General features: G+C 39.1%; 1 protein-coding gene across 1 annotated transcript in view; it reads right to left on the reverse strand.

Moving 5' to 3' along the window:
- Positions 1-12,813, reverse strand: part of LOC105928627 (neuronal growth regulator 1) — a 252,113-nt gene that overhangs the window by 97,988 nt on the left and 141,312 nt on the right. Inside the window, exon 5 of the mRNA XM_036141664.1 lies at positions 9,086-9,211. Coding sequence (XP_035997557.1) covers positions 9,086-9,211 — 126 coding nt within the window. The remainder of the gene's footprint in view (positions 1-9,085; positions 9,212-12,813) is intronic.

The raw sequence follows: 12,813 nt of genomic DNA on the forward strand, positions 1-12,813 counted from the left end.
AAAAGAAGCAGTCACAATACCGAGAATAATAAAAACACAATGAGGTTAAGAACAACTCGCACAGGGTCAAAGGCCATTGAATAAAGGTGTGTTTTTAAACGAGACTTAAACACAGCAAGAGCAGGAGCCTGCCTGAAGTGTAGAGGTAAGTCATTCCACTGTTTTGGACCTGCAACAGAGAAAGCTCTGTCCCCACGCACCTCGTGTTCATGGAATCAATAGGAGCATCTGATCAGCTGACCCCAGAGAGCGCTGTGGGACATATAACTGCAGCAGCTTCGACAGATAAGAGGGGGCAGAACTGTTAAGACAGTTAAAAAACAAAAGGATCTTCAAATGCGTTTGGACGTGGACTGGAAGCCAGTGAAGGGATGCCAAAACTGCATAGAGGTGCTCTCTTTAGCCTGTACCAGCTGCAGCATTTTGAGCCAGTTGCAATAGCGCTCTGTCTGATTCCATAAAGAAGCGCCTGGAAAAGTCAAACCTGGATCTTAGAAAAGCACGTATTACTGTCACAAGGTTTTAAATTAAGCTTTCACCTTTTTACTTTCAGTTTATGTGCAATTTTTCCTCTCAATATAGAATATTTTTGTATGTTTCCTAGACAATTTGGGTCAATAATAATCTGTACTGTAATCTGGCAAAAATCTGGCTGAGCTATCGGGACAGGAACTCCAGAGATGGATTCCTAAATCAGACATGGTTGTTACCTGGAAATCTCCATCATTGCAGCATGTTTCAGTATGTGGCTGAGCGTGATGCTCACAGTTGCTAAGATGAAACAGATTGCCAATAGTACAAAATGTGAAAGCCATTTTAGCATTACTCCATAAGAAGGGATAAAGTGGAAAGAATATGATGCTGTGTTACATTGCTTTTTGATAGCACGTTTACAGATTATGACGTTGATATAACTCCATGCAGAACTCTCTGTTTGCTTTGAATCAATTATTTTATTTCCATTTAATGAAATTCAGTTTATTTATATAGTGCCAACTCACAACACATGCCATCTCTAGGCCCTTTGTAAAGTCAATAATACAGACAGTTTGGTTGAAAAGTTTTCTACCTAAGGAAACCCAGCAGATTGCGTAGACTCATCGACTTGCAGCACTCTTCCTGGAAGCGCATCTAGCAACAGTGTCATCTTTTTTTTATTTACTTTTCTCAATTGGGTTTTGTATTGTCATATGTCTTTTTGTAAATGTATCTTGCAAATTTGGATCACCTGTAATAAAAGGAATAACCAAAGACTAATATAAGACATTTTTGGCCTCTATTCAGATGCCCTGACGAGACCTGTTTCTTTTGTTTCTTTTCCCCTGATATATTTCATTAGGTCTTGCGTGTTTAATGTTGATGTTGTTTTAAAAGTTTACATAAAACAAAAAAGAAAATAAGGAAAATGAACTAAACTCATACTTTAACATTGGAGTTACAAAAAACATAAAGTTCTTAATTTACTTCATCATAATGCTCAAAGATTAAACAGTTTTTTTCCTCTTTGCATTGCATGAGTCTTGAGGTTGCAACAATGCAATAAAAATGTACGTAGTTATCAGTGTGCGGTTTACATTTTCAGAATCAAACTGGGAATTAGCAGATCATTCCCCTAAAAACGATTTAGATCAGTCTTGGAGACAAAGAAAATCTTTAGGAGGATCTCCCTCAGTTCTAACCATTTTAGACCTCATTTATCTGTGGAATCCAAAACTGTTTGGAACAAGGACAGAACAGCTGTTTTTAAATTTCAGCAGTTCCTGAATGATGTGATGAATTACAGAGGTGTAGTTTTTCACCAACAGCTTTCTTTGGATCCAGTTTTATTAGAGTCAACGTATATTTTATGTCGCTATGGCAATGCCTGGTTTCTTAAGAGTGTTATGGATGAGAGATGACGCTTGCAAATTCATAAATATAAAATGAAACATGTATAGCATTGATAAATGTATTGTGACTGAAAGGGAAGAAAATAAATATGCCCAAGCACACTCCTACCCCCCCCTCACCCTAACACAAGAAAAAATAAATAAAAAAATCAAACACGTACTCAAGCATTCTAGTCAGCCTTTTCAAAGGTCACACTTCTATCCCATGAATTCAAATCTCAATGGGAAAAACTTATCAAAGCAATTTCCCCCCACCATCCACAGAACCGAACCAGACTGAAATAGACCATGTTAAAGGCTATTTCAACCCTCTTTCGGTGACCTATGAAGGAGTGGGGAGCAGACATCACTGTGCCCCTTACATTTACATTACCTTGAAAGTCAGGCAAGGGAGAACAACAACAGAACGGATTATGTGATTAATAAACTCGCGTTTGATTAATGATATTTTCCGCTTAGGGGTGTATTTTATTCACCCATATAACTTGATTTAAATCATGAGTAACAGCTGCAAGGAAAAAGTCATTACATTGATTACAGTATTTATTGTTAGTTTAAGTGGCAACTGTGACACAGCATTTGAAGACAGGGGGGGGGGAAATCATCGCCTATCAAATAGGAAGAATGAAACATTCACTTGGCCCATTGCTTTATAGGACCACTTTAACATGCTTCGTAACCATAAAGCTCTGTTATCATTCACAAGTCCTCCAAAATTCCTGGGGACTTCACTGTCGACAAGACTTTACATAGCTAATTAAATCGTCAACGAGCAATGTCTAGTTCTACAATTAAAGGCCAGACAAACCGTTCCTCCTCCTATGTAAAACAATCTGCATACTTCGAGCACTTGTTTCACTTTGCTTTTCTGTAATCAAGAAACATGCATCCAATTTCTGCATGCACAGATCCTGTGCCAAATTATTGTCTCCGTAAATAGTTTATGGGCACACTTCACTGGATGCACAAAGTTTGTTATTAGCTGGCAGTTTGGTGGTTGGCAGGAAGGCGAGAGAGTGAAAAATGCAAACACAAAACAGCCGGAGTGGGAAAAAGAACTTGACAGTCAGTCAGGGCAATTTATCATCCTGTCAAACTTCACTGACTGCTGCAGTGGAGCTATCTACAGTGCGCCACCCTCACCCTCCCCTCCCCCCCAAAAAAGGGTTGATTGTTGAAGTGACTGAGAATGAAAACATCAAACCTGCCAGGTAGATATGTTGCCCACTTTGCAGCCATTGTACCTACTTAACCTGCCACCAGAGGAAGGACTGTCTACTGATCATAAAGATGAAGAAAAAAACATGTTTCTGTATGACCTACTATCCAGAAACTCTGCAACTTAAGTAATGACTGTGCTGAATACAAAGACCTTCACAAAGCTGTTGTTCTATTCAACTGCCATTACACAACATCACACATAAAAAAATAATAAAAAAATAACGATTTCTAGCGGAGGGGATTGTTTTCGACTTCCCTCTGACCAGACGTGCTGTGCCACAAGTGAAAGGCTTTTTTTTCTTTAGTTTTTATTATGTGGGCATTATTGGACTGTGTAGGTTTGCTGCTCTAGTCACAAGACTGAAGGTGTGAATTGCCCTGAAACTCCTTTTGGAAGGAGCTTGATTGCTGCGTTTTATGTGGAGGGGGAAAGGTGAAACTTCAGTCCTCCTCCCTGGTTAAGGGATGGTTTCTCATGTCTGACATTAATGGCTTCCTTTACTGTTCTCTAATACCATTTGTCCTCTCTGTCCAGAATGTGAATGTCGCTGTCCTCAAATGTGTGCACCCTGTCCTTGAGATCCAGGTGGACTGCTAAATCCTGACCTGCAGAGTTGGCTCTCCTATGCTGAGCCGTACGCTCGTGTAGTTGTTTGGTTTCTCCAATGTAGAGATCTGTGGACTCCTCTTTGAACTGAACACCAATAACCAGGCCACCCCACTTGGGTTTGGTTTTCTGCCCTAGGGATTGACCACTCTTTGTTTGAGGAAGTTGCAGGGTTTGAATGTCATTAAGACGTTGTATTTGGAGAAAATCTTTTACATTTTTCTGATACTCCAGACACATGTAAAATAACAGTGTCTTTGCATCTGTCTTGCTTCTCTTCTCTTCTGTGCTGCTCTTCTTTTTGGGTTGGTTTGCCAGTTTGATGAAAGCCCTGTCTGGGTATTCCAATGCTTGGAGGGCTTTCTACACTGTATTTTTTTTCCTGATATAGGGCTTTAGCCCTGAAGTAGAGTGTTTCTGCCTGGTGCTATAAGCCCCATTTACACTACCCTTGTTAAACCGATTCATGCCGAGCTCGTACCGAGCTTGGATCAGTTAACCGTGCCGAGCTTGGTTCTGGCGACCATCTACACATCACGCTAGCATGGTTCCTCGCCTCCTAGTGACGATCTACAATACTACTGCTCACAAGGATTGAAGGAGAGACTCAAGCAAATCAAAATGGCGGCACCCGTAACATTTAAGAAGTTATGCTTGGTTATGATTGTGATATTTCATTGTTTGCGGAGAGTCAGGCGAAGAAGGCAACCATTGGTAAATTCACTTGACAGAGTCGGCTTTTGGGACGTGGATAAGACAAATGAACGTCTAATCAGGATTTACAGACGCAGGAAAAAACGACAGACACTGAGGTTCATCACACTGCTAACCAGAATCATCACTGGAAACCGTGTGGCACGGTAAGGAAGCTAGTATTTTTATGAATGTCTGAAACCCCAAAATTAGTCAGCTGACTGTAAGGAGATGACGCGGTCTGCTCATGAGCTCTTTGTTGTCAGAGAACCGAGCCACTGAAAAACCGGGCCGAGCCCACCCGTCAAACGGGTCTAGATTTAGCACGGTCCGGTTGTGTCTGGCACGGTTCAGTTCAGTTTGCGATCCATTTACACTCGATAGTTATCTCAGTTACCGAGCTCGGACTATTCTCGGCACGGTTAAAAAGGGGTAGTGTAAACGGGGTAAAAGTTCTGCTGAGTGAGAGTTTGCGTTTAAACTCAAAGGGTGGTGCTAGTCATTCAGTAGATACTGGTCTATGAGTGTCAATTTCTGGAAAACCTCTGTATTAAGGCTTCCATCTTCTTGATGTACAACCTACAGTCCAAAAAGGCAACATGTCACAACTCATCTAATGATTCGAGGACCTTGATTCATAAATTCGTCACAGCAAATGCCTCGAAGCTTCGTTAGTTTGTTTATTTGTTCAGTGCATTGTGTTCTGGCCAGGTGGCTAACGCTAATGATAACGTAGCCTGGTAATACATGGATTCAAAGCGTGGGTGTTTGCTATGGAGACAGAAAGCAACGGGCAAAAAGCACTGAATAGACCTAAAGTTTTAAAGGTGTAGGGACACTTTAAATCTAACAGAATAGAAAACTACGCAGCGAGCTGCCTGGTATCAATTGAGCTTCTAGCTACTGAAGATTAGTGCTTATAGTCTCTGCTCAGCCCCCATCTTTCCTCTTTCGCCAGGGCTCGTTTTGATTGCTCAACATGGCGGCCATGCGACCAATCGGCCATACCATGATGTGAAAACAGAAAGGGGTGCAGTGAGTGCAGCTGTGAGTAGAGGGTGAGTTTGTTAGGTTGTCCTGTAAAATTAACTATGAGGGACAGGCGAAAACAAAGCATCTGGTTGCAGTTTAAAGACGTTGGGGAAAACAAAGCCGAGCTCCTTCACGACCTGCAGAGACATATCTGAGCTGTCAATTTAGAGGAGAGTTTGGTTCTGTTCTGTAGATGTCTTTGCAGTTGTTAATTTGTGCAACAAAAATGTTTTACAGAATGATGTAATATTTTAGTCAATCAACTGCTGTTAATGTTTGCACAGTATTTTTCTCTCTCTTATGCTGTACAGCTTAACTTTAAATTGAGCTCTTTTTTCATTATTAATTAATATTGTGTGTAAGTCTGGCGTCTATGCCCGCCTGTTTTTGCCACTGTCACACTCAAATTTCCCCACTGTGGGACAGTACAGGAATTTCTATCATATTAAACATAGGTAACAATAGTTTGAAAAAAAGTAGGATTTATTATGCTATAATTAAAATTAGCTGTTTGGCTTTTTAATTAATGTATCATTTATTTTATTGTCAACTTGTGGACTAAAAAAACTTAATGAGTTCAACTTAGCCCTGAAGTACACCAGAAGTTATGTTATATACTGATATAATTATGCTTTTTAATCTAAAAAAAATCCAGAATGCAATATGCAACAGAAACTTGTTTGTGACTATTTTCACTAGAGGCAGCATCACTGTATTGATTTTAAGTCAACCAGTAAGGGGTGAGCTTTTAACATTTTGATCCAAGAACTTTTTAGATGCAGCTTTATCCTTGCTATTCAAAAAATAGTTTAATTACTTGCTAATTAGCATTTCTTTCTCCATTTCAATTACTCAAAAATAGGATAAATTAAGATGAGGTAATTAAGTGAAAAATCTACAGGATGTGTCATATTTATTTTATTATTACATGATTAATCTTGAGAATAATCAATTACTAAAATAATAATTATGACAGCCCCTAGTTGTCTGCAACATCGTCTCTTGTGAATTTGATGTGGTTATCCATTAGCCTTAAACTCCTGCCCAAACCTCTGGTAGCTCCGTTAAGAAGGCTACTACAATGTTTTGACAACATGTCCCCTTTAACCGCTATAGCTTTTTATTATGCCTCTAAAGATCCACCTGACTCAACACATACAGCTGCAGTTTTCAATAAACAGACATCTTGCAGAGCAGACCAGTAAAGTGCTAGGTTAACACTAGCATCTTGCCTCTCTGCTTTATGTGACTCATTAATATTCCGGCTTGTAAAATATTTTAGTGTGACTCCAGTTAATTGTTTGTGGAAAATACATACAGAAGTTGTTTTCCTGCTTTTTAAGCACATCCCTTTAAACGTCATGAAATTTAATGAGTCTTCTTTTAGCTGCTCTACCACACACAGAGTTTTGTGTGGGGTAGAGCTGTTTCTGCTGGGTGGAAAAATAATTCATTAGATCAACAACATATCATAGATACTAGAGGTAGCGATGTCCAATCCTCCAACTTTTAGATGCATCCCTTCTCTAACTCACCTGAATCACATGAAGGTCTTGGTTTCCAGTCCTCTGCAGAGATGAATGACTGCTGATGATGGAATTCAGCCTTTTGATTCAAGTGTGTTGCAGAAGAGATGCAGTGAAAGTTGCTCCTCACAATGACTGGAGCTGGGCATCCCTTGCTATATATAAAATGCAGTTTTAGCTATGGATTCCTAATCTGTTGGATTTTGTGAATCACTTTATGATATTAGGGATCCATTCATACTTTACTAGTATTTGAAGGCCACGTAAACTGACAGAGTGGGGTCAGAGGATGGTGAAGGGCAAAGTGCGAAGAGGTCACCAACTTTCTGCAGAGTCAATCACTAAACACCTCCAAACTTCCTGTGGCCTTCAGATTAGCTCAAGAACAGAGCAGAGAGCTTAATGGAATGTGTTTAAATGGTCGAGCAGCTGCATCCAAGCCATACATCACCAAGTGCAATTCAAAGAGTTGGATGTAGTGGTGTAAAGCACGCCGCCACTGGACTCCAGAGCAGTGGAGACGTGGTCTCTGGAGCGACGAATCGTGCTTCTCCATCTGGAAAGCTGACAGACGACTCTGGGTTTGGACGACTCAGGAGAATGGTGCTTGTCTGACTGCATTGTGCCAAGTGTAAAGTTTGGTGGAGGGGGGATTATGGTGTGGGGTTGTTTTTCAGGAGCTGGGCCTGGCCCCTTAGTTCCAGTGAAAGGAACTCTGAATGATTCCATGCTCAATCATTCAGATTGAGCATGCTGTCCAGCAGTCAAAAATTCCCATAAACACCCTAGAACCTTCCGGACAGCCTTCCCAGAAGAGAAACTGTTCTAGCTGCAAAGAGCAGACCGACGTCATATTGAACCCCTATGGATTAGGAATGGGATGTCACTTAAGATCATATGTGAGTCAAGGCAGGTCAGCAAATACTTTTGGCAATGTAGCATATATATATATATATATATATATATATATATATATATATATATATATATATATATATAAAAATAAAAAACTTATACAGCGATGCATATGCACTCTGCATTCATGAACACTAGCTCGGGCGGCCTGTTTTGCATATCCAAGAAAATTAATGGAATTCCATGGCTAGGTAATTAGCCTATTACAACCTTCCAGTTGTATCAGGTCTCTTAAACAAATCACCCTTACTTCAGCTGATTCAGACATCCCATGGCAAAGGGCTTCTGCTCTGATGTGCTGGGAGACACTCTGTGATTACATTTCGTCGTGGGCCCTTTCATTTGACCAGCATATCATTTCCTTCCCTGGCATACTTCAAAGTGTGGACACTTCAAAGTAGAATGAGTGACTGCCACTTGGACTCTGAGGATGGCTCTTTTGATCATCTTTTGAAAACTCCCTTAACGCAATCAGGGCCAGGGCGCCAGAGAGGGGGGATTTGACAGCCATAAGATAAATGCAGTCATCCTCACAGCTATCAGATAAGCACTGCATGCTTTAATCCATTAATATGAAAATGAGGGAGGACTAGAAGTAACTGGGCGGGGGATTTGGAGTAACAGTTATGCTTTGGAATGAGTTTTCAAAGCAAAGATTCAGGAATTAAAGAAATTAATTAAGCGTGTGTGCCCAGTGATAATATTAATAAAGATATAATTTGTAATGCACACCTAATTAACATTTACCTTCTGCAAAGCATATCAAAATTAAACTACCCAACGCTAATACAAATGTTTAATTTATAGTAACAAAATGCTCTTCTGCAGTACTTTCAATAAAACACGTCCTAATAAAAGATACATCTTTTTATTAATTATCTGGTATCAAGTAAGGCTCAATTATAGGACCATCAAGCATATCGGAATACAGTTATTCTATTACTATATTCAGTCACTACTTTACACTATAATGATGTAACATAACTAGAAGCACTTCCTCAGCCTCGTATTTAATAATCTATTGATCATGAAGATGATTTATATTTTTTGCTGTCATCTCTGTTCGTTCCATCCATCCATTCATCCATCCATCCATCCATCCATCCATCCATCCATCCATCCATCCATCCATCCATCCATCCATCCATCCATCCATCCATCCATCCATCCATCCTCACATGTAAAAGGGGAAACAAACTCACCTGATGGGGTTATGTGTCTCCAGGCAATGGTTGGCTCGGGTTTCCCAGTGGCCGTGCAGATGAGCGACACATTGCTGCCCTCATTTACTGTGATGTCAGAGGAAATGTCATATATCTTAGGTGGAACTACAAGACAAAACAAAGAGGACGACAAGTACAAGATTAGAATTTTAAATGAAAACCTCTTAATCAGGCAGCAATCTCATCTTCATGCGAGGGTGCAACAGACAGAAGTTGGAGCAAGACATCACTTAAGTCTCTGCTTTGAGAGAGGAAATGTACTTACAGCTTTACTCTCCCCTCATCAATTCAAACATGGCGAGACATTTTCACACTAACGTCCTTGTCAGGTACACTGTTGTGTACTGGCCTTTTGAATCCAGAATCAAAAATCTTTATTGACATTATGTTACCATAATGACATTTTTGATGAGGCAGACTGCGGCTCAGAGTGCATTTTGTTTCGGTGATGTGGGAAGGCATTGCCTTACAACACTTTGACTCTGTGTCACAAACAGTTTGATTACCTGATAAGCCAGGCTGACAAGGATTTGTCAGACATGTTGAACATTTCTGTATTGCCGTGCCATTCTGTCTGGTACTGCTGCAGAAGCTATGCAAAGGTTTCTCAAATATTGCAGCAATGGTAAATGGTAGATTCACTGAATTTATGTAGCACTTTCCCAGTCATACAGACTACCCAAAGCACTTCCCAATAGAGCCACTTTTAGCCAACCACACACATTCATATACCAATACGCAGGTTGACAAGCAACTTTTAGTTAAGTGCCTTGCCCAGGGACACATTGATGTGGCAGGAGGAAGTTGTAATACAACTCACAGTTTTTGGATTGGGAGGGGTTGGTGTGAGACAGTGGTGAAGTTGGTTTTGGGTTGAATATTGGATAATCACACTCTGCAGCTTTAACAGCCGGCAGGCAGAGAGCAGCAGCCCCAGATCAGCCTCCCTGCATCGGATCGAACAGGAGGCAGACGCCGCTGAAGCCGCAGGGGGGCCACTGTCCACTGTCCAACCTAGAACTAACTTCACCGCAGAGGCTGTGAACTTCCCTCTCTGCCTTCCCTCATATTTAAACCTGCCTGCTGCAGTCAGAGCAAAGAGAAGATCAACCATGCTTTGTGTCCACATTACAAATTAATAATAATGTGCAAAGCTGCCTGGATTACAAAGCAGGAAATACATATAATATATAACTGGACTGATCCTGTCCTCCACTGCCTCGGCAGCGCCGGCTTCGGGCATTGCTAATTTAATTAAACAATACCAAAAAAGTACTAATGTATTTCTACCACTGAGAGTAAAACATCCTGATATGGCTAACATGGTAATTAAGCAATTAATTAACTGTACTGTCCAATACACACAGTCATATCTCATCGTATAGTATTAAATAACCTTGTATATAAAATGTATAACACCAATGTGTACAATGTTGTGTTGGAATGATATATTTCTTGCTTTCCTCCACAACCCAGAGGGATCCTGTTAGCATTAATGCCAGGGTTGGGATGATGTAGTTGTAAATGATGTGTATGAACATACGCACACACACATACGATGTAAGGTTATGTGATAGCCATGTTGGAGACAGAGAGTATCTGATTATCAAGGTCGAGGACTGAACTCTCACTGAATAGATGGAATGGCACTGTCTAAATTATGTCAATACTACCTAAAACAAATCTTCTCTATTAGATTTGTGCCAAATTTCATTACGTGAGAGTGGACATGTTTGAGAGCACGATAGCTATTATGTAGGAGAGGAGGACAGAGAGCAGATCCAACAGAATTGAGAGATGGCTGTGTTTCATTATATATATATATATATATATATATATATATATATATATATATATATATATATATATATATAAATAAATAACTTTTTTTATATATAACACTTTAATGATAAATCTGAGTTATTATCAAATGCAACTTGATTTCATAGCCTGCTTTCGCCCTATCATTTAGCCTAACAGATATGAGAATTGCAGCAAAGTGTATCCAAACCCTTGTTCAGAGTCTGTCATCATTGTTTTGCCTCATAGGTCATCACATAATGTACATAAGGCAGCTCAGAATCCTCTGAGAAAATCATATAAATTAGTGTTTGGGACGCACTGATCCACTTGTTTTCACTTCCGATTCGTATTTAGATATTGGCCAATACCGATAATAATATTAGACTTAGACTTAGACTTTCTTTATTGTCATTTTGTAGCACAGAGTGCATACAGAACGAAATTTCGTTTTTTCATACAGCTCAGAAAGATTACATTAAGAATATGATGCCAGAGCTCTATTTCCTTTAATGCTATTATCATCATATTGTTGATTTATTTTTAACAGGCTGTAATAAACTCCTCTCTACCAGAAAAAGTATGATATGTATCAAAGTAAACATGTATATACCAACAGACAACTTGACACAAATGTGCAACTGTAAGAGTTTCAGATTGACTGCATTTATTAAATCCATAAATGGTAAACTTCCCTGCTGTTTTGAAGATTTTTAACCTAACTTTATATGAATAATTTTCAATTTTCATATTTAATTCTAATTTATTTTTGTCTTTTTACACACTAAACTGTAGCAATTTGAGATATGTATACCAGATTAAAGTTTATTACAAATAACTTAATAATAATAATAATAATAATAACAATAACAATAATAATAACAACAACAACAACAATATTATAATCATCATCATCATCATCATCATCATCATCATCATCATCATCAGTATTATTCTCCTAGCCGAATAAAAAAACAAAAGATTGCTTCATGTGATCAAAACAAATTAAGTATATTGACTCTGCAACAAATCAAGGTTTTGGGCCATCAAACTAAAAGAAGTGCAATTAGTGGAAACATTGACAGTAATCCCATAGCTCTCACATTGTATGGTGGAAGTTTACCTTTTGCTTTTTTTTTTTTTTGCATAAAACGTTTTTATAAAAGATTATCACATCCTGCGGGCGTATTATTTGTTATTTTGGTGTTTTATGCATTGTTAATAGCATCTTCCAGCAAAACAATGAAGAAAGGTCCAAGATCTAGTGAAAAGAGGCACAAAATTAAGGATTTTAAGAGGGAAAAGCCTGGAATGTCACTGGGAATACAGTATGACCGATGGTGTTCACTGAAGTGGATGCTAAATCAGCAGAGGCTGAGATGTGACCGCAGAGTTGATTGACGTGAGTAAATGTTCTGATATGAGGCTGTTAACTTTTTTGTAGATTGGTTTATTTAATTAATAACATTTGGTCTTCAATCACGTGCTGCCGCTTTATTGCGAGGCATTGCAGAGGTTCAGGCTTGGCCTAGGATTGTTTACAATTGATTGGCAGTAGGGTTAGTTGTTGCTGAAGATTATGTTAAACAGTTATACACCCAAACTGTTTTCACCCATGCCTAGTTTAAAAGGTTTTTCCATGGGTTTCCTTTGACTCTTATGTCTCCAGATTTTGTTAGGCTGGTGGTGGTTATTAGCAACCATTTTCTTTTTTTAATGTTCTGTAATAAGGTCCTCTTTATCCTGTTTTCCTTCTATTTTTCTGCTTTATTAAATAATGTTGTAGTTTTATTAGGATTTCTAGCTACGTTAGCTTCCTGCTTTTTGACTTTAGCTCTCAGTTTGCTAATTAATTTGAACTTTTTGTTCTCCACTGTTTGCTTAACCAGTATACCTTTTAATCCTTC

This window comes from Fundulus heteroclitus, chromosome 9, assembly GCF_011125445.2.
Source record: "Fundulus heteroclitus isolate FHET01 chromosome 9, MU-UCD_Fhet_4.1, whole genome shotgun sequence".
In the NCBI taxonomy this organism is placed as follows: Eukaryota; Metazoa; Chordata; class Actinopteri; order Cyprinodontiformes; family Fundulidae; genus Fundulus; species Fundulus heteroclitus.